Raw genomic sequence first — 22,115 nt, 5'->3', positions numbered from 1 at the left:
GAATAGAACATGTAGGATCATGAAGTTAGAGCTAGAAGGGTCCTTAATGGCCATCCACTGTAATCTCATCATCCAGACAAGGAAATGGCTTGCCTTAGGTCTCACTGCTTGCAAATATCAGAAGTGATGTTAAACCTCAGATTTTCCTCACTCCAAGTTCACCTCTATTTACTACATTGTCCTGCAGGTTGCCCACCTGGGAGAAACTCATAGTAGCCTGGCTTGCCAGCGGATTCTTTTCTGGTGTCCATTGGATATAATACTTAGGGAGCAATTAAATGGCCTTCTTGACTTTGGCAAAAAAGCCCAAATTCAAATTCTGTTTCAGACGTTAACTAACTGTGAGACCCTGGGCAAATCCTCTGTGCGCCTCAGTTTCCTCATCCGTAAAATGGAGACAACAATAGCACTTATCTTGAAGGATTATAGTAAGGATGAAAAAATAAATAGCAAGACTTACCTCTAAAGTATTTCATAAATAATAGCTATTTATATCATGTAGTAGTATAAACTTGCTTAAATAAACAAAGTAGTTGATACATTTTGTTTAGACACAACAGATACTTCCTGAGAAATACCTAAACAAACCCTTTCCTACCAAGTACACGCTCTCAGGTAAGAGTTAATAAGCAAAATCCAGTTATAGAATTTAGAGTTCAGATGGACCTTAGACAAACCGCTTTTCATTTTACAAATGAGGAAGCAAACCCAGAGAGAGGATGTGACTTTACTCAGGCCACACAGGTAGTAGAGCCAGGCCCAGCCCAGGTCTCTTGACTCTAACTCTTTTCCACAGAACCTGACTATGTCTCCCTCAATGCAGCATCAGAGACAGCAAGGACCACTCCTAGAGAGCAAGAATTAGAAATATAATTTTTTCACTTTTTAATTTAAATTTATGTATTTGTTTTTAAATACCCACACTTCCCTCTTCCCCATTAGGAAGGCAACACTTGATGAAAAGATGTATGTATAAATAAAACTGTTTCACTTATTTCTGTTTATCAGTTCTTTCTCTGGAGGCGGATATACACAAGTCAGTTTTGACATAATATTTCTGTTGTTGTATATAATGTTCTCTGGGTTCTACTCATTTCACTCTTCATAATTTCATGTAGGTCTTTCGAAAATTAACCTGTTCATGTTGTTGTCATTCTTTATGTAGTAAAGACAATGGTAGGAGCCTTTTTATTTTGTGGTTGTAAGGGCTGCAGCTAGCTGGCAGAAAAGGAGAGGAAAGCTCATGATTTCTAACAACTCTTCTTCAGTTCATAATAAAATATATGCTTATTTAATGGAGCATATTCTTTCCTTCAAAGTTATTCTTAAATGATTAACTCGAATGACTGTTATTGCTAGGAGTAGCCAACTTAATTTCAAAAAAAAAAATCTAAATTAACTTGATATAGTTGATAGTTCTGGCTAATAGTCAGGACTAACTCTTACTGGAATAAATCATCAAAGTAAACCAAAAAAAATCAATATAAAAAAATTAACCTCTTTGTCATGTTCCCATTTTATAATGAGGGAGTGCACGCTCTGAGAGCATAAATGAGGTTCAGAAATAAGAGTCACACCTAGATCCCTGAGTCTCCAAATGGGACATTCTGTGGGCTACAACATGATGCCTTTAATCCTTATTTAAAAGAGAGGCAAACACCAAATAAGTTTTATGCTGTTTCAATACCATCTATACCTACAGTCTTGAAAACTTTTATTTATTTGTTTTTGGGGGGGAGGACTGAACTTCTTTCTAAACCTTCTCTGGGGTTCTAGACACTGACATATCCCCTATTAAAGTCCCTTCCCCCATCTCAGTAACTAGTCACAGTGGCATTTAATTTGGCAGGTGGATTCACTATTGGTAAGGTACAAAGGGGGCACAAAAGCATAGTGTGTAGAAATAATCATTTTTATTAAAAATAACTGGAACCTCAATGTCTATAATCTCTTAAGTACAGGGAATGGGGAAAATGCGAGGTACAGCAGATTAATCACAACCCTCCATCCCAGGCATCCCAGATCTACAGCTTGCACTGGTCAAGAGAAGAGGGACCTTGGAATTCCAAGCATCCACCTAATCCCAGGGTTGAGTGAAGCTGGCACTGTGAGAAAGAATGTGATGGATCAAGTGGGAAAGCAGTAAAAACATTCTTGCTAGGCCTGCTTTTCTCTTTTTAATAATTTTCCAGAAACCATTTCAATAGTAAAGTAATAAGTAAAAATAAAATAGAACATAGATACTGTTAGTATTTGGATTTTTAAGCCAATATGTAACCCTCAGAGATCCTTATGTGTAGTTTAATGACCCCCATTTCTATTTGAGTTTGCCATTTCTGGCCTAGAACGCTAAGAGATTAAGTAACTTGTCCAGGGTCACATAGCCAATCCCTATCTAAAATGGGAGAACCAAGTTTTCTGCCCAGTTCTATCTTACTCAACCAGTTTTTTTCCCTAACAAACTGTTAGTAAATTAGAATTGATTACAAATAGGACTGTATAGTCTTTATAAACTTTGGAGGCCAAAAGGGAGGATTAAAATCACAAAGGAGAAAAATAGGGAAATCATTGAGCTGCAAATCTTTATGAATTTCCAAGCAAATCTAGAGCTCTCTAAAGAAAGTGAAAGGAAAGAAGGACCCACTTCCTCCTGTGGAAAACAAAAGCAAAAACTTCTCCTGGCATCTCCCCCACTGAGAAGGTTTGGTCTCAATCTGCAAATATTCATGGACGTGGATTAAGCAAATGACCCTGTAAATATAATTGTAATTTTCACTGTAACCTGCAGAAAAAATCAAGAGTGGGATGACACATTATTAATTGGAAGGTGAGATTTGCATAACTGGATTACTATATGAATTACTGTGGGAGGCAGCATTTGAATAGAACTTTGTTGGCTAAGTAACCTTGGACCTCAGACTCTTCATCTGCCAATTGAGAGCTGTAGAAATGATCTCTAAGGACCCTTTCAGTTCTGAAATGCCTGTATTCTAAAATTCCCTTGTTTAGAAAAAGTCAGCCTTTTCTACTTGTCATCTTTTTTTTTTTCTTTTCTTTTCCTCCCCTTCTCTTCTTCCCAACCCATGCACATAGACAGGCATAGAACATGCCGCAAAGGATTAGTGGTCACCCTGAGGAGCTTTTGAGTTTGTGGCTGCTTCAAGAAGGAACACACTGGGGCAAGTTTCAGCAGTGGCACCCTTCCAGGGCTTTTCCTATCTCTAAGAAACAACTTCCTCCTCAGCACAGGCTGTCTGTGGTATCCCCATCCTCTTGTAGGACTGGGTGTACTTTGGCACAAGTTTCTAGATCTTGTTGCATGTAGGGCAGCGGGCCAATGGCTGCTGGGAGGGGGCCAGTGAGATGTTAACAGTAAGAGAATGACCTGGAGACTTCTTCTCGTAGGGTGCAGGAACTGACCCTTGTGTGTCTTACCTTCTGATTTCGATTCCTTTTTAAAACAATTATTGATATCTTTTATTATTTGTCTCTTAGACCCACTCCCCCCTTCTGATCCCCAGAGGCTTGCTCCATGTTTGCCATTCTCTTCTGGACCTGGTCTCATAGCCATTTTTTCCTAATGATAATTGTTGCTGGGTAGTTTTTTAACCCTAGATGTGTAAACTCACATCTAATATTTCCAGAGGTGTTTGATTGCTGCTGAGCCCTGAAAGGTGTTGGAAGTTGGTATGTTTTCTAACAAGCTTGATACAGTGTGAGATTTGGAATGAGGAAGATTGGAGGTCAAATCCAGCCTTGGACACAAGTTGAGTGACCCTGGATAAGCTACTCTTTCTTTTTTTAGCCTCAGTTTCCTCCTTTGTAAAATGAGGATAATAATAGCTTCTACTTCTCGGTGAGGATTGACTGAGATGACATATGTTAAGAGCTTTGCAAACCCGAAAGCATCATAGAATTGTTTGCTCTATTGATGATGAGGGTAAAGGTTTCTCGAGAGGTTTAAGGCTTCATCCTGGCATGTCGGGTGTTTTCTGGGCTCCTTTTGGCTTGAAATCTACATGAAGAAATGAATATTAAAGGAGCTTAAAAGTAGAGCATCAGACCCAGGGCACATAGGAGTTGGTAGAAAGGTAAAGATAAATACCTGACTTGATTTAGCAAAGTCTGCCTATATCAGGGCACAGAATGTGCTAGGAAGCATTGGACTGAGGAGGATTACAAAGAAATGAATTTCTAATCCTAGAGCATTACCTGGAGCCTAGGCAGCACTGACAGCAGGCAAAGCTAACTGCGGAGAACCAGCTCTGGGAAAGAGTCATACCACCTCCCAATGGCAAGGACCTTGGGGCTGAGGAGTAAATGGCATCTGGGGAAGCTGCAGCAAATCAGGAGCCCTGGTGACAGTGGAGAGGATGGAAGGGAAAGGGAGGCAAGGAAGAGCGAGTTCAAACTCCCTTACAGCTTGGGTTCTCAGCCTGTAAAATCTAGAATACTTACCTAAGATTGGAAGACTTCCGAGGACATTTTCTATCCAGGTATTGCCTGTAGCTCAGTATGTGGATGGTGGGATGAGATTCTGATTGTCAGTCACTTATTTTAGATTTTAAAGCGAAAAGTAAAGGGAAGCGATCACTGTAGGATCACTGTAGATCTGGGCTCGTTCTTAGCCCTTTTGTTGAGTGTCCTGGATCCCTTTGGCAGCCTGTTAAAACCCATGGACCTTTTCTCAGAATAACATAAAATAAAATACATAGAATTACAAAGGAGACCACTTAGCTTGAAAAATAGTTATCAAAGGGTTTGTTAAAAGAGAAATCCACCTACCTCAAGTTAAAAGCCTCTACGATAGAGAAACTTGAGGGTTGGGGGAAAAGAAATAGTAACTGAGGCTGCACGGGTACGAGGGGATCCCTTGGGAAGCAAGTTTATAGATCTGGTAGGGGGCGCAAAAGATGCCACTCCAGGAGATAGAGAAATCAGGTGGCGCTAGTAGATGGTCAGGACTCAAACTCAGGTCTTCTGACTAGGCTGTTTCTGTAGTCTAAACTATAGTAAAACACTATGCATTTAGGTTTTCATAGTAAGGCAGCAAGCTTGCTTCCAAAAAGAAATTTCTTTACTGTCAGGAGTCACAGTGTCTGCTGTCATTTCTCTTTTGAGGGCTGGTTCTGCTTTTTTCCCCTTGGCTCTGCCCTTGTGAATATTTATTTTTCCTCCTCATTCTGCTGGGATTTTTCCCTTCAGCCAGAACAGTACTGAAGTTGCTGCAGGCATCATAGCACTTATATTTCTAGGGAGAATTAATTATGTATTATTATAGAGACCCATTTTAAGCGGGGACTCACTAGTATATCATATGCATACAACTTCTTGGGAGAGAATTGTGTATGAAGCGGGACCTATTTCTGGGTTATGTTCAGGGCCGTGCGGCTTAATTGCGTTAGCCTTTGCAGTCATTTATTAAAACTCTTCTCTCCTCTGTGTCACCACCTGTACAGTGGAGATCTTAATACCCACCTGAAATGGGTAATAAAAATCCTTCATTAATTAAACCTGCAAGTTCTTTGAGATTACTTACCTCCCTCATCTACTTACTTCCCTGCTAAGACTGTCATGTGCATTAGTTAATTATATATACTTTGAAGCAGCTAGTGATTTCTAAAGTGATGGTGTCAGATCAGGGGTCAGCCACCTTTTTTTGAAGCAGCTTGCCACATTTTCCTTTATTCGTGAGGGCAGGAGGGGAATCTGGTACCTGCCGAAAGTCTGCCCAGCTAGCAAGCGCCAGAGGGAGGGGACAGAGAAGGACTTCCAGGAAAATTCCCAACTTTCCTGCCTAGGAGGTCCATCAGTCAACCAGCTTTTATTAGATGCTTACAAGAGTATCCCATTCTACTAGACCCTAGAGATTAAAAAAAAGAAGAAGAAAAGATAAAAGCGTAATTCCTAATCCTAAATTTTAGTACCATACATCCTAATGGAAGAGATGACATCCAGATAACCCTAATAATAGCACGTAGGATTGTGGTGAAGATCAAATGAGATAATATAACTTGCAAAGGGTTTTGCAAACCTTCAGACTCTCTCTAAATGTTAGCCACTGTTATTTAAGTTTATGATAGATAAAGGGGAAATCATTTCAGTGTAAAAGGGAAATCATTTCAGAAGGAAAGTACTAGCATTGGGATTGAGGATAGGGAGGCTGCATTGGGAAAGGCCTCTTGAAGAAAGTGTGATTTGAGCTTCTTCTTGAAGGAAACCAGGAAAGCCTCCAGCCAGAGATGAGAAGAAAGGACAGACTATGAAAGAAAAGGAGAACAAACTCCTCTCCAAAACATTAAACCTTTACTTATACCCCAGGAACTAGACCCAGGAGAAAGCATCTGATAGACTAAAGGGAGTAAAGAGAAGGAAGGAAAATAATTAGCTGACTCCCTGATTTGGACAAGGACTTGCTGTCTCTTCAAACTGTACCTGTGTCTTTATAAATCACAATGGAGATATCAAGTAGGGAAAAGAATGCTGGATTTGGTTCAAATCTGGACCCTGACGATTACTAGCTCTATGATCCTAGGCAAGTCACATTTTCTGAAGTTCCCATAACTCTCTTTGTCCCAATGAAATCTCATATCTTTGCTGTGTTGAGCATTTAGGTTGGCACCCCATCCCAATAGATTCTTGGATATAAAGCAGCAACAGAAATGTGGGTTGTTGATGAGGGGGAAAAAATGGCCATATTACCTGTATATTAATTATTCATATTAAGTAATATTAATAAACAAAAATTGCTAGTATAAAATTTAATGTGTTCAAAATCACCATTATGTGATTGATTAATTTGGAAAAGAAATGCACAATGACTGGGTTCAAATTCCACCTCTGATATTTATTACTTGTGTAACCGTAGACAAGTCACTTTCTTTCCCTGGGGCCTCAGTTTCTCCCCTTAAGTCAGGGGGTGGTACTAGAAGACCTGTGAGGTCTCTTTCATCTCCAGATCTATGTTGAAGTGTTCCTAGCTATATTATTTTTCTCCTTCCTCTTCCCCCTACCCCCCTACCCCCATATTTCCTAAATTCTGAAACTGGCAATTTTAGGACTTGTCGCAGTTGATAACATTAATCGAGTTTTACATTTTGAGTTGGCTAATGATGGGGATATAGGACCTTCTATGCTGGTCCCTCAGGGGTTTCTATTTTAAGCACTTATTAAACCTTGCTGTCATGCAATGTACTCTGAAGAGTCTTCGACCTTTCTTTAGATTAAAAAAATAAAAAAATAAAAAAAAAACCACACACTCAAGTTTAAAACTTTATTCCTCCTGTTCCCCCTTCTCCACAGTTTGTATAGGTATCCCAGCAAGATCAGGAGCTGAACTTGCGGCTGGTTGTCAATTACTGTACTGATGTTTAAAGATGGGAAAAGAAACCATTACCTCTGTAATTTAATATTTTTTATTTAGCTAAATTTGATCCCTCTTAAAAATCTCATCCACTTTGAAGTCTATTTTGTAGTTTAATTAATGCAGCAAGGGTTTTTATTTTACTCTCTGTGGAGATAATCTTAATCCATTCCCAGTGACCTTTTCTTGTGCAAATTAGTTGTACACGCCTGTTTAAGCAAATGGGCCTTTGCAAGATGTCTCTTCCTAATGACGGGTTTATAATTGAAAATTGGCTTACTCCCATATGCCTAGTTTGTGGGAGAATATAAAAATAGATGTGGACTTTAAAAATATAAATGTATATATCAATATACCCCCCCAAAAAAACAGGAGGAAAGAATATCCTCTGCCTTTAGGCTATGATTAAATTAGACAATTAGAGTCAGAAAGTGTGGGTGACATAAGTTACTGTCAAAGTAGCACCTGTCTGTGGAACTGTGGAGGCTCTAAGAAATGAGGGGGAAGGGGCTAATCTTGATGCATGGTAGACAGACAGTCCCCTTGCAGGACCCTGGCCATCTACACTTAACAGGTTGACTAAAACTCAGATTATCTCCTAATGAACTAGAAACTGTTGAGTTGTTTACTCTAAGTACTTTGGAAGGGATGGGCATAAATGAAAAGAAGAGATTTAATCTTGACTAAACTTCACTCCAGTGGCATGAGGAAGAAGGTGGCTCTCAAGATGTGCTTTTAGAAGCAGTGTTTGCTTTCTTTCTTTCTTTTTTTTTTTAATAGTCCCAAGTGATTTCTTGCCCCTACTCTACCCCATCACCTCCCTCTCCCCTTTTTTTAAGGCTCCATCTCTTTCCCTGCCTTTTTCTTCTTTCTCTCTCCCTCAATCCAAACTGTTCTGCTACAGGAAGATTTTGCCTCGTGTTGCTGAATGTTCTTAGCTAAATGTAGAGACTTTGGCTCAGAGGAAGGAGCAAATGTTGTTTGTGCTTACTGTGAAGGTTTCCCTGAGTAGGTTATAACAGTGTTTTGAGGGGTGGGGATGCAAGGGGTGGCTTGTGGGAGAACAAGGCTTGTCTTAGCTTTCACAGACTTGTGTGACTGACTGAAATGGCATTTAAAAACCGACGAAAAAAGGATAGCAGTTTTTTAAATTTTATTTTATATGGAGAGAAAGGGGGAATATTTCCTTTGCTGTCACAACAAAACTCAACTTCTGAGACACAGACTCCGGTGCCCAAGCTGTCGCAGTGACGGCCACTGGACTTGTGTCAGATGATATTGTTTGCAAAGCATATTATAACTGTTTCATCCAACACAATCTTTAATGTTTGCTGGGCCTGTCACAACCGACTTCCTTTCTGAGAAGGAGAACTGTACAGATTTGGTCTCTATCAACTTGATTCAAGTGTATAAGTCAGTCAATCAAAAAGCATTTATTGGGACAGCTAGAGGGGCTGTGTGGATGGCATGCCAGGATTGGAGACAGGAGGTCCTGGGTTCAAATCTGAATGCAGAGACTTCCTAGCTGCATGATCCTGGTCAAGCCACTTAACCTCAATTACTTAGCCTTTACTGCTATTTGGTATTGGAATTGATACTTAGTATTGATTTTGGATTTTTTTTTTAAATCCTTATTTTAAGAGAAAGGTTCTAGAATCTCAATTTAAGAATTAATGACTGAGGGGAAGCTAGGTATCATAGTGGCTAGAACACCACACCAAACCTGGAGACGAAGTTTTGGGTTCAGATCTGCCCTTAGACACTTCCTAGCTGTATAACCCTGGGTAAATCACTTAACCCCAATTTCCCCCTCACAACTCTTCTGCCTTGGAACCCATGCTTATTTTGCCAGGCTTTGGAGCTACAAATATAAAGAACAAAATAATTCTACTTCTGTGGAGTAGCTTATATCTGAATAGATGGAGACAACAAACACATCATCATCATCATCATCATCATCATCATAATAGCCAACAGCTAACATTTATGTAGTGTTTACAGTCATTATCTCATTATTTTAACCTTACAGGAAGGTAGGTGCTATTACTATTTCCATTTTATAGACTGAAAACTGAGGCCAGCAGAGCTTAAATGACTTGCCCAAGGTCACACAGCCAGTAAGTGTCTAAAGTCACATTTGAACTCAGAGCTCAGCCATCTAGCATGTATGGGCATGTGCTCGCCATCTAATGGCCATCTCCCACTCTTCCATCGGTTCTTCATTGGCTAATGACATGCTCTTCTCCTTCCAGGTATGATTATCGAGAAATGCTGCACAATGCCACTTTCTGTCTGGTTCCCCGTGGCCGCAGGCTTGGCTCCTTTAGGTTTCTAGAGGCACTGCAGGTAAGAGGCGTTCTACAGTTTCTTATTGATGCTAATAATACTCCTATCACTGCCCCTATCAAGAGCTCACATCTATCCAGCACATTAAGACTTGCAAAGCACTTTAATAATTGCTCTAATACAGGCCAGGATTTATATGGTGTCGGCAAAGGTTCACAAACAGCTTAGGAGGGTTTGCGAGATGCTTTATGAATGATCACATTTTCTCCTTACAACATCAATGAAGCAGAAGCTATTATTATTCCCCCCCCCCTTATAGGGAAGGAAATTGAGACTTAAGGGTCTTGCCCAGGACCACCTGGCTCCCCAGTGTCTGAGGCAGGATGCAGATTCGTGTCTTCCCTAGTCCAGGTCCAGGATTCAGCTCCCTACATCAATTATCTTCTTGACATTGGTGAGGTTGGGTGCCATGATTATTCTCATTGAGCAGCTCAGAGAGGTAAGGTGAGATTGGAATCCCAGCTTTCCTCACTGCACGGAGTACCTCAACTCCGCCCCCCCTCCCCCCAATTCCCAGCACTGAATTTTTAGATTCTTCTTCTGTTTTGTCTTCCTTCCTTCTGCTAGATGGCAGATTCATCTTTCTGAGTTCCAAATCTGGCCTCAGACACTTACTAGCTGTGTGAGCCTGCACAAGTTCCTTAATTTTTTGCCTGTTTCCTCATCTGTAAAATGAGCTAGAGAAGGAAATGGCAAATCACTCCAATATCTCTGCCAAAAATACTCCAAATGGAGTCACAAAGAGTAGGTCATAATGAATAACAACAGTTGTACTATAAGCTTCTTAAGGGCAGTGATTGTGTATCTTCAAATGCTTGATTCTTGGGCTATAGCAGGCATTTACTAAATGACTATAAAGTCAATACTATTCATCATACTTAGAAATGAAGTCTAGGAGGGGCAGCTGGGTAGCTCAGTGGATTGAGAGCCAGGCCTAGAGACGGGAGGTCCTAGGTTCAAATCTGGCCTCAGACACTTCTCAGCTGTGTGAACCTGGTCAAGTCACTTGACCCTCATTGCCCACCCTTACCAATCTTCCACCAAGGAGTTAATACACAGAAGTTAAGGGTTTAAAAAAAGAAAGAAAGAAAGAAATGAAGACTAGATCTGGGGGAGGGGGGTGTTAATATTATTATAGATATAGATATATATAATTATATATATTTATAAATATATAAAATATAAAATATAAAATTAGTATTATGCATAAAGAGGACAGTGGGGAGTGAGTGGGGAAGTAGTATTCTCTCCCTGAGACTTGCAGCCTGTTTCTGTGTGCTTGTACCTCTGATGAGAGCCCACTGCCTTTCTGGAGGGGACTAAAGTAAGTATGAGAGCTCACTGTGTTGTTTTACCTCCCTTGATGGAGTTCCTTGGACTCATGGTTGAGAACATGAGGCAGATCAATTGCCTGACAAGCATTAGGACTGGATTCCTTTGGGAGAGGGACCTCTGCCAATACCCAAAACCTTTGAGAGGGAAAACAGTGTATTGTTTTCACTCTATAAAAGCAAAATTGTCTATTATTATATTCCCCATTCAATATGCAATAGGTTCCTCTAAGTCCTAAGTGAAAGTGATACTCAGTTGGGTGGATTGGTTCCAGTTGCTTGGTCTGATGCTTAAGTGACTTAGCAGAGAAGGCTCCAGGTCTGGAGATTCTCCAGTTCTAGTGCCTCTATTGGGGGGCAGGGGAGGGGAAGGGGAGGAGACTCTTCTTGCCTGCTTTGCCATCCCCTGAAGAACTAAATAATCCTTGATCCATGGAGACAAGTTATCAGTGGGCTCCATTAGAGCTTTATTGGTCCTAACATCCCTCTCTTCCCCACCTCTATTCTATGTCTTGTATAAATTTATACATTCCTTTCTGCCTTATACTTCCATAACTGCATCTTCCTACCACCTCCAACAGAAAACTGTTGTGGCTGTTTCTAAAATAGAACAGCCTCCTTTCCTTTAAAATCTTTAAGATTCTCTTCCCCATTCTTCAAAGCATACCAAACACAGCCATTCCTTGCAGCCTCTCCATGATTCTTATACCTCACTAGCCTATGAAAGCTGGGCTTTTGATAATTATTTAGGACCTTTCCTGTTGTGATGTCATACACTGCACAGGCATATTGACTTAACAGAAGAAGCCTCTGCTCGTGGAGTCAGGAGATCCATTTCCCGCCCCAGCATTAACTGGAGCTAGTTATGTGGCTGCGGGCAAGTTCATCAAATGACCTGCACAATTGGCCATGGATAAGTATTTGAGCCTCCATTTCCTTATCTGTATGGTGGGAATAATAACACGTTAAGCCACCTCCCCAGGTGGTTATGAAGAAAGAATACAATGCCATAGAAATGTGAGCTGTTGTCATTATGGAGGGGAAAATGATTTGGATCACTTAGCACTAAAGAGAACAAGGTTCTGATTCAGTTGAGTTAGAAGGAAAAGTACACACCTTCTGCAAAATAACTTCTGGAAAAGGAATAACGGAGATATGTGAACATAGTGGAAGGCTAATACACCATGAAAAACAAGAAACACACATATGCACTCTCAAACACGAAGAGATTGGAGAGAAGATTACAGTGTGATACAGAGCAAAAAAATTAGAATGAGACTCATTTTTTAAAGAAGAAAAAGGTTATAATTATTTTTGTTAAAGTTTATATTTTTAATGAAACATTTAAGTACATTTCTGCATAATTTTGTATTGGGATTTTATTTTCTTTTGTTTATTTGATAGTTGTTATTTCTTATAATTCTTCATTTTGTATTTAAGTCAAATTTATAATCAAGCTCTTGTTAGACATAAACAGCAACAAAAATACTGTTTGAAGAATAACTTGTATAGGTCCAGCTCCAGAGAAAGAACTGATAAAGAGAAACAAGCAAGACAGAGTTGTTTGTTTTGGTTGGGGGGGGGGGGGGGTGTCTTGTGTGTGTGTGTGTGTGTGTGTGTGTGTGTGTGTGTGTGTGTGTGTGTGTGTGTGAAATTTGTCAAATGGTACCTTCTCCAGTGCAGGGAAGGGAGGGAGAGAGATACCTGAGAATTTTAATGTAACAAACAAATAAATTTAAAAGAAAAAAAAAGGTCTCGTTAGACAAAGAACTAGCTGTTCTGGGTAGTGTGCAACACTGGGAGTAGGTCATTTTAACTGGCATCTGTAGAACTGGGCCACAGTAGTTTATATTCAAGACTAATTTTATGCTAGGATTTTAGTGATGCCAAATTTTCATTGCTTTTAATGAAACTGCTCCATCTTGACGAGTTGTTTCAGTGGCAGCAGAAATGATCAAGTTTGGGGAAGGGTTCGATATAGGATTTTAAAGCCCCGTGCAAAATTTCTAGATTATTAACCTGACTACCATAGTAGACACAACTCTGAAAGCACTTGATGAAGCTTCAGAGTTTCCTAAGAGTGTTAGTCTTTCAACTCTTTTGCTCTTTCTTCCTGGCCTTAAGCGTCTAGGGTCATAACTACGTAGGAAATGATAGTCATTTTTATTGGTTGTGCTTTTTGGCTCACTTGAGTAGGGAGTCTGCGCTGCCTCTTCTTCACCTGGTGATCATTCCTTTTGTGTGCAGGCTGCCTGCGTCCCAGTGATGCTGAGCAATGGGTGGGAGTTACCGTTCTCCGAAGTGATTGATTGGAACCAAGCTGCCATCATTGGGGATGAGAGATTGTTATTACAGGTAAGAAAAGGGCTGTGGCCTTCAACAGATCAGTCGATTATTGCTGCCACCATCCAAAGCTACCAGGAAGATGAATCCAAAAGGTCAGCACTATATAAGAAGTTTTATCATGAGAAAATGGTCTGTGTCATGGTGAATATTAACTCATTTAACAAGGCACCTTTCACTTCCCGGACAACATCTGCGCTGATCAGGGAACAGCTTTTGAAATGGAAAACATATGGGCAAAGAGCATCAGTTTTTTGGGGGGGAGGGTTGGATGGAGGAAAGAAAATAGGATGCGGATGATGTCGCAACTTAAGACCTCTATTTTATTTATTGGTCTGTTTATTTTTAATGACACCAGTGGGTTGCTGTACTCCCTCTCCTCACTCCCCACCTCTCATTCCTTTCCATCTGTTTCTGTTTGGCTTCACACTGGCTTCCAGAAGAAGAGAGACCTCAATAAAAAAAAAAATTAACGAAAGTATCCAGAACATCAGGGGATCCCTCATCAGAGTATTAAAAATCCACTTACATTTTGTATTAAGAGTAAACAGCCTCACGTCCCATATGTCATTGCCCAAAAGCTGCCATCCAAACATTGCCCTGTTGGCCACCAGACATTTGCAGCATCCCAGGACCAACACTTCTTGAGTGAGTCTCACTATAATCAGTGTTAAAGTTTAATCGGCTCCAGGATGGAAGGTGATCTAGGCATCAAACACCAACTCGGATCCTAATCACTAGGCTCGATATAGATTTACCTCCTAAAACCTCCTTTTCCCTCCCCAATTTACTTTTTTCCCTCTGACCTTTGTGGTGTTTTTTCTCCAGTGTGCGGGCTAGTTTCTCTACAGCTGCTCCCATATTGAATAGCTACTGTGCTGTTGTTAACAATGGGTTGAGAGAGCTGGCTCAGAGCCTGAATGTCTGCTCTGGGAAATGTTTTTTTATGTTACAATTTTTCATTTCCTGTTTTAGAACAGCTAGGATGTTTTTATTTGCATATTGTCTTGTCATCGTGTTGCCAGGAGAGCTTAAGGCAGCTCCCCTGAATCTATTTTGGTCGATTCCGTTAGGTTTTCCTACCATACACGACCTTTTTATTAAGACTCCATCTAGTGCCATGACTTCCCAAGCCACCCTGTCAGATCGGTATTAATTTATCATTTCCTATACCTGTTTCTGCCGACAAGCAGATTAATAACTAATAGCCAGGCACCATTAAAACTGGGAACTCTGTGTCTTTACAGCCAGGCAAAGTCATCTTCCTGAGCAATGGATTTCTTGTGGCAACAAACTGTCAGAGACATGCAAGTATTATAAACACATACACGTTGCTTCTGACATTGAACTGCATGCTTCAAGTTCAGGATAAGCATGTGCGTTCAGGCTAGAAGAACAAATACGGATGTTGAAAGGTGCTGATAAATTCTCCTTTGTGGCCACATCAGGCACAGTTTTCCAAGGAGTCGAGGGAATAGGGTGATGATGAGGTCTTATTATTCAGTTAGAATGATCCTTCAGGATTAAAATATCCAATGTGATTCCTTTTTGGAGCTTCCTTATCTCCATTCTTTGGTGATACCAGTGATTTTTTCAGAGATGACATAAAAATTCATTTTCTACCACTCGGCTGAAGATCTCTCATTTGAAAGGTTTTCTCTGGCTGTCTTCTCCGAGGATATTTTATTTCCAAATGACCCTTGAGGTCTAGGTGGCAAAACTAGTTTCATGAAGTTTTCAAATGCCAACTTTTTTGCCTCACTTCCATATTTTGACTGGTGGCAGGGATGCCAATGCGTGCTTTGGTTAGCATCTGGTTTCCAATATTTGTCCAAAGTCTTCATTTTCCTTTCTTCTTTTCAATGTGAAACAACTTCACTTGCTTCCCCAAAGGGGAACCAAAAGCCAAAAGAATATGCCTCTTCCCTCCTCCCTCCCTTTCTCCCCTGGCAGCAGCCACCTGCAGAAGTTCAGAACTGGATCTGTTGACAATGACATGCAGAACTTTTTAGAATCAAACAGTCAAAGGAGGATCATCATTTCTGCTTTAACCCAGGCCTCTGTGGTTAGCTACTTGTCACACGAAGAAATGTACCAGAAGAGATGGAGGCAAAAAATAGTTTAATCTCTGTCCTTTAAGCCTCCTCCACCCCCCTCTCTCTGGATAACACCTGAAGCAGAGAAAACCAGGGGCAAGGGATGGGGGTGGAAAGATGCCAAAGGTGTGGAATAGGGCCTAAGAAATTACAGAAATTCTAGGCAGCATGTCTCTGAGTGCTCATAACCATGCAGAAAGGAGGCACACTGAGAACAAGTTTCTTTCTTGGAGCAGCCAGTATAAGCTCTGTGTTCCAGAGAACAAGTCATCTCTGGTGAATTGATATGCAGGGCACTGTGCTGGGAATTATCCTATGTACTTGGTGTGCTATGTTTCCTGGTATTGTATAAGCTATTTGCATATTGTTTGAATAAATCTGCGTGAAGTCTGAAAGGACAAGTGTTATTAATCTGTGCATCTATGTATGTCCTCCCAGTATGAGGTAAGCCCCTTACGGGCAGGAGCTGTTGGATTGCTGCCTTTTTATTCCCAACATCCAGCAGATTTTCTTACACAACGTAGGTGCTTAATGAATGTGTGTTAGATTTGAATTTGTTACTCATGCTCAAGAAAGGCAAATTGATCTGAATCAGTGGTTCCCACACTTTTTTGGCCTACTGCTCTCTTTCCAGAAAAAATATTACTTAGCCCCCTGGAAATTGATTTTTTTTAAATTGTAATAGCAATTAATAGGAAAGATAAATGCACCTGTGGCCATCACCGCCTCCCTGGATCGCTGCAGCATCCACCAGGGGTTGGTGGTGCCCACTTTGGGAATCCTGATTTTTAATCACTGATTAAAAGCTAGACTTCTCATCCTGCGTTCTAAAGTGTATTTTAGTATAACTGGTTGGTTTCCTTTGGAAACCTATGTGCTTTATTTTATGATTTAAAAACAAAAAAACCAACATATTATTCTGAGATACCTATCTCCATAGCTTTCACCAGATTTCTGAAGGAGTCCAGACCATAATAGGTGTTATTATTTAATGTTACTTTGGTCTAAAAGAACATAGGGAGGGTAGGCAGAGTCTAAGAGGCTGGAGGAATCCAAGGAAAAACCAAAAAACAATGGGATGGCATCAGGACAAAGAGCTAGTCCAAGGGAAACTTGCCTTAAAGTGTGGCATCTGGAGAAACATCTACATTCAATAAACCAACAAGGAACGGACTCCAAGGCTAAACCCTATTGTGTAAATTTGCCTAATTTATAAATAGTTTGCCTATCCATAACCCTCGGACTCTTCAATAAAGTTATGATGACTCTACTCAAGAATACTGACCTGAATGATTGCTGTGGCAATGACTTCCTCCCTGAATGGGTGTGAAGCAGTTCGAGGGGAGACAAGTCTGTTGATCATTGAGAGACTTTCAAGGGAGCAAACTTGTGGTCATCTATCTGCAGATTCAGTTTTATCCATTTTCTAGCCTAATGAAGCAGCAGTGGCTCAAAATTTAAAACAGGCATCATCCCACTTCACAAACTTGGCTACCCTCCATAAAGAGAATGTGGCAACTTGGTGAAGTCTCTTCAGATCCTAGGGACTCTGGGGGAAGCTCTGCCCTGTCCCCAGCTTGATTATCCTTCTCTATGAGATCATGGAATCCCCAGCTGACAAAGTCTCTTACAGGCCTAGTCCAGGTTGTGCCTTCACAGAAACCCTTGACACTATCCATCCTGACAAATGACTGTCCCAGCTTCTCTGGCCATTTCCTCTTCACAAGGAAAGAACATCTCAGTGACAAACAGGCTTGAAATCTCCCTCTTCCTTCCCTCTCCCCCCTCCCTGTCACTTCTTCCTCCTCCTTCCTTCCCCTTGTCTACCATATTCTTCCCTCCTCCTCCCTCTTTTCTCTTCCTAATTGATTTCTTTTTTATCATACATTTAACAATCATAAACACACACACATTCCCACATATAAAAGAAATGAGGATTGTTTATGAAACTGTGAACTTCTGCTTTGTAATTTATTTTTTAAAGGGCTATGATGACTTTAACAAAGTAGTAATGAAACTACTCTTTTTCCTCTTTTGAATTTCTTTCCCTGCCCTGTTATGTGCATTTTAATGTTGATATTCTTTCCACTTTTTTTTTTTATCTTTCACTACTAAATTATCCTCCTAACACCAGATAGAAGCCCTCCCTTATAACAAATAAACACAGTCAAAGAAAATATACACAGTGATACATTGGCCTTGTATTTCATGGTAGAAAAAGTCTATTTCTCATTCTGGAACTTTCGTTCCATTTTCTTCTCTGATAAGAGGTGGGAAGCATTTTTTTTTTTTGTCATCCATCTTTGTGAAGTCATAATTGTTTATTATATTGACCAAAGTTCAATAGTCCTGCCCCATTTTATTAGATATGCAAAGTCATACAAAACTAACCCCAGTATTGGTCATTTCCAAAGCCATATATCTCTTTCTGCATCTTGAGTTCCTCATTTCATTGTCAGAAGGCTAATTTTTGTCACCAGGCTTTTGCAAACATGGTTGGTCATTGTATGGATCAGAGGACTTTAAGTTTTCAGAATCTTAACTATGTTGTCAGATTTCTCCAGATCCCTGGTATAAACAGAAAGAAGGCGTGATCCTAGATGACAGCACTTTCTTACTATCTAGAAGATTCCCTCCCCCACCCCCAATTAAACTAGGTGCTGTATAAGAAATAAGGATGAACACATGTCTCTAGTTCCTTTGCACAAAGGAAATAAACTCAGTCCTGTATACCCAGATTAAGAAAAAATTAGAGGTGACCAAGTACTGAGACTTTTCTTAGTATGTTTTGCATTGACCAACCAGCATATTCCAACAAACACAATACCCACACCCAAATTTATTTCCTGAAAAGTTAAGCAGAACTACCTAAAAGAGTGATAGTAACTGATTCGTACATGCCATAAGGCTAACCCAATATGCACTCTTCCCTTCATGTTACTGTTTTATCAAAATCTACACCTGTGGAAAGTTCTGTATTTGTTCCAGGAAGGTATAGGCTTTTCTCTCTCTTTTTTTCAACTTTTGTTGGCATCCTGTTTTTACATCATTGCATTTTCCAGTATATCCTTCCTTTAGCCCCCACCTGGAAAAAACGATGATGCCTTTTTAAAAAAAAAGAGAAAAAATAATTCAACAAAATTCACCAAGGTATCCATCAGATCCCACAGTATATGCAGTGTTCCATATCTGTAGTCCTCTACCTCTGAAAAGAATGAAAGGAGATACATTGTCATATTTTTTTCTTCAGGGTCAAGTTTGGTCATCATAATTACCCAGTATTCGGTTTTTTAATTCTTTCCAATTTATACTGTTGTTTTTATTGACACATTTTTTTCTACCCTTAGGGGAAAGGAAAGAAACAAAATTGCTAAATATTAATGGGTCCAAATAGTCCCTTTGTTGTTTAGTAATTTGAGACTGTTAATGAGGCTTGCATTTAACATATATTTATTTTAAGGCTCTCAACCAATACCAGCTGTGTGTGTGTTTTAATATGGGTGTTTCCCACCTGTATTAGACAACATTATCCAAAGTCTTCCCTACCTCAAGTTTCTATGCTCTGTGAGTTATGTTTTCTGGAAAAGTTGCCTTTGCTATTTTGTGGACTCTGAGGTTTTAAGGTTGTGGTTAGAGAATAGTCTTTTGTTCTTTGTTTAGGTTCTTTTATCTTCTGTTACTGATAGAGAATCTGAAACCCTGAGGTCAAATTTTAGCTCCATCTCTTGCTTAGTTGTGTGACCTTGGTTGGGCCAGGCAGCTTCTCTGAGTCTCAGTATCCTTATCTTTGAAATAGTGATATCTGCCCTACTTATCTCATGGAGTAGTTGAGGCTTATAGGAGGGAGTGGGTGAAAGTGCTTTGTTAATAGACTGTGAATATAAAAGTAAGCTATTATTGCTATTATTAGTTCAGGAAAAATTATTTTTGTAATTTACATATAATAAAAGATTACTTGGTATGGATCCTTTATGACCTTTGGAGGTAGACATAGTAATCTTTGCCATAGAAATAATGAAGCAGGTGGATCCCACATTGTGTGGGTTGTTTCATCCAAGTCTCTCAAAAGCCCTTTGCACTATGTAGGACAACAGGTATTGGCACCATTTTATAAGTAAAGAGTTTGAGCCCAAGGCTGGTTGGTCAGGGCTAGGCCTGGATCCTAATTCTTCTGATTCTTAGGCTCCTTCTCTTCAATATAATTGGTACATACTTTTCCTGTTTACTAGAAGTCTTACTGATAAGACTTTTCTCAGATCATTCTCTAATTCTACCTCTGAGAATTTACACTTTCCCTATAAGATATAATTATCCCAAGGAGATCTGTATCATCTCTTAGATGCAGGGAATTTTTATGCTTCTAACTGGAGAAAATGAAGGACTTTAGCTAGCAGCACTAACAATAATTTTTTTTGACTTTCTGAATAATCTATTCTTCTAACAGGCCTTTTATGTGACCAACCCCCCCAAAACTATTATTCCATCTTAAAATTGCCCATTGGATTTAAACCAGTAAAGGTAATTCATACCAAGTTGTAGTAACTAGAGCTAGAAAAATCTAGGTTTGCATCCCATTTCTGACACTAACTTTTTAACCAGTTGCAAGTCAATTAACCTTATTAAGCCTCAGGTTCTCCTTCTGTAAAATGGAAATAATACCTATTGCAGTGATGGTGAACCTTTTAGAGACTGAGTGCCCAGACTACAACCCTCACATGCCACATGTGAGCCCCTACCTTACCCCAGATTGGGGGTGGGGAGGGGAATGAAGGGCTCCCACTGGGCTGCTGGACAGAGGAGTAGGTGATGGGAAAAATGTCCAAAGACAAGCATGGAGAGGGGGAAGGGAGCAGCCCTCTCCAGCACATGTGCCATAGATTTGCTAACAGAGACTTATAGTATCTTCCCCACAAGCTTACTGTTGTTAACAAAATGGAAATAATACCTAATACCTATAGTACCTCCCCCACAAGATTATAGCAAGATTCAAATGAAATCACATATACTGAGTTCTTTGCAAACATTAAAGCATTATAAAAATTCCACTCTTATTATCTCATTTGTAATTCAGATGGTTTCAAGTTTTTGTAGAAAAGAATACATATAAGATGAATCGATGAGTTAAAATAGACATGAGTTCTAAAAACTTGCTGTTTTGAGTTGGAAATGTTATCCTAACTCATTTGTGTTAATTTAGTCAAATTATGTTGTTTTGTCTACTAGCTAATTATTTTAACCTTGTGTTACAGATTCCTTCTACAATCAGGTCTATCCATCAGGATAAAATCCTAGCACTTAGACAACAGACACAGTTCTTGTGGGAGGCTTATTTTTCTTCAGTTGAGAAGATTGTATTAACTACACTAGAGGTGAGTGAAAGCCTTTGGATATTAGTCCCTTTATGTGCCTTTTTTTACTGTGTTTTGCTATTGAATGACCTTGGTTTGGATGCCATGCAGTGGGTTTCCCATTGGGTAACAAAGCCTTCCCTTATTTGACAGTCACTTCCTTCCCCTCTCCAACTCCCTCACCTTTTTTACCTGCCTTCCCAGACCCAAAGAAGTGTTTCCCTTCCTGCCGAAATCCATCCATAGAAGTGAAACTGATGAACAGTGAAAACCACCTAAAATAGGAAACAGTCCTGTATTGAAGCTTTGGGGGGATTTGTACTTAATGATTGTCTTTCTGTCATTCATGCACTATGGGATCCTTTTAAAAATCTATTTCCGGAACTCACTCAGAGAAGTTAGCAGCCAAGTAGGGAAAATCCTCCTCCTTGCTCCTGTGCCTCCAAACACTCAAAACAGTCTTCTGTGCACTATGTTCTGGTTGAAGGCTTAATACATTTAGTTTTCTAGTCATCTGTGATTTGATTTATATTACCTTCCAGGTGATACCTTAAAAATCAGCCAGAATCAGCCCAACCTAATAAACAAGACAATCAATCAATATTGATTCACTCAACATTTATTAAACACCTTTTGTATACCAGGCACTGGTGAATCAAAAAGAGGCAAAAGACAATCATTGCCCTTAAAGAGTTTACAATCTGACAATATTCAAACAAGTATAAATATACATATATGTAAGCTATATGCTAGATGAATAGGAAATAATTAATAGAGGGAAAACATTAGACTTAAGAGGAATTGGAAGAAGTTTAAAAGTTTTATTAATGTTAAAAAAGCTTGATGAGTTGATAGTATTCAGCCCCAAGTTTAAAGAAACTAACCCCTTCCTACCAAAAAGGAAAAGGAAATCCTATATGACTCAATTAAATAAACATTTATTAAATACTTCTTTTTTGCAAGGGACTATACTGGGTCATTTTTGTCTTCATATTCTTGGTACCTGACATCGCATCTGGCACACAAAATAAATGCTTATTTTGGTATAGTGGTATAGTGGGATTTTCTAGTAGTTCTTATCTTGTTAGTAAATTTTTCCATATTCTCCTAAAATCACTTCTTAGATCTGACCTTAGATAATAATCAATTGGGTTTTCAACAACAACAACACATAAAGCATAAAAATAAAATAGTGATAGGGCAGCTGGGAGACCCAATGGATGGAGTGCTAGACCTGAAGGCAGGAAGTCCTGAGTTCAAAGCTGACCTTAAACAGTTATGACCTGTG

General features: G+C 39.7%; 1 protein-coding gene across 1 annotated transcript in view; it reads left to right on the top strand.

Annotated features, from left to right (window-relative positions):
- Window positions 1–22,115, top strand: part of EXT1 (exostosin glycosyltransferase 1) — a 340,582-nt gene that overhangs the window by 284,208 nt on the left and 34,259 nt on the right. Inside the window, exons 2-4 of the mRNA XM_044668889.1 lie at window positions 9,616–9,709; window positions 13,288–13,395; window positions 20,729–20,848. Of these exons, the coding sequence (XP_044524824.1) occupies window positions 9,616–9,709; window positions 13,288–13,395; window positions 20,729–20,848 (322 nt within the window). The remainder of the gene's footprint in view (window positions 1–9,615; window positions 9,710–13,287; window positions 13,396–20,728; window positions 20,849–22,115) is intronic.

The sequence above is a fragment of the Gracilinanus agilis genome, chromosome 1, assembly GCF_016433145.1.
Source record: "Gracilinanus agilis isolate LMUSP501 chromosome 1, AgileGrace, whole genome shotgun sequence".
NCBI classification, from domain to species: Eukaryota; Metazoa; Chordata; class Mammalia; order Didelphimorphia; family Didelphidae; genus Gracilinanus; species Gracilinanus agilis.
This window is presented reverse-complemented; position numbering and strand designations above follow the sequence as displayed.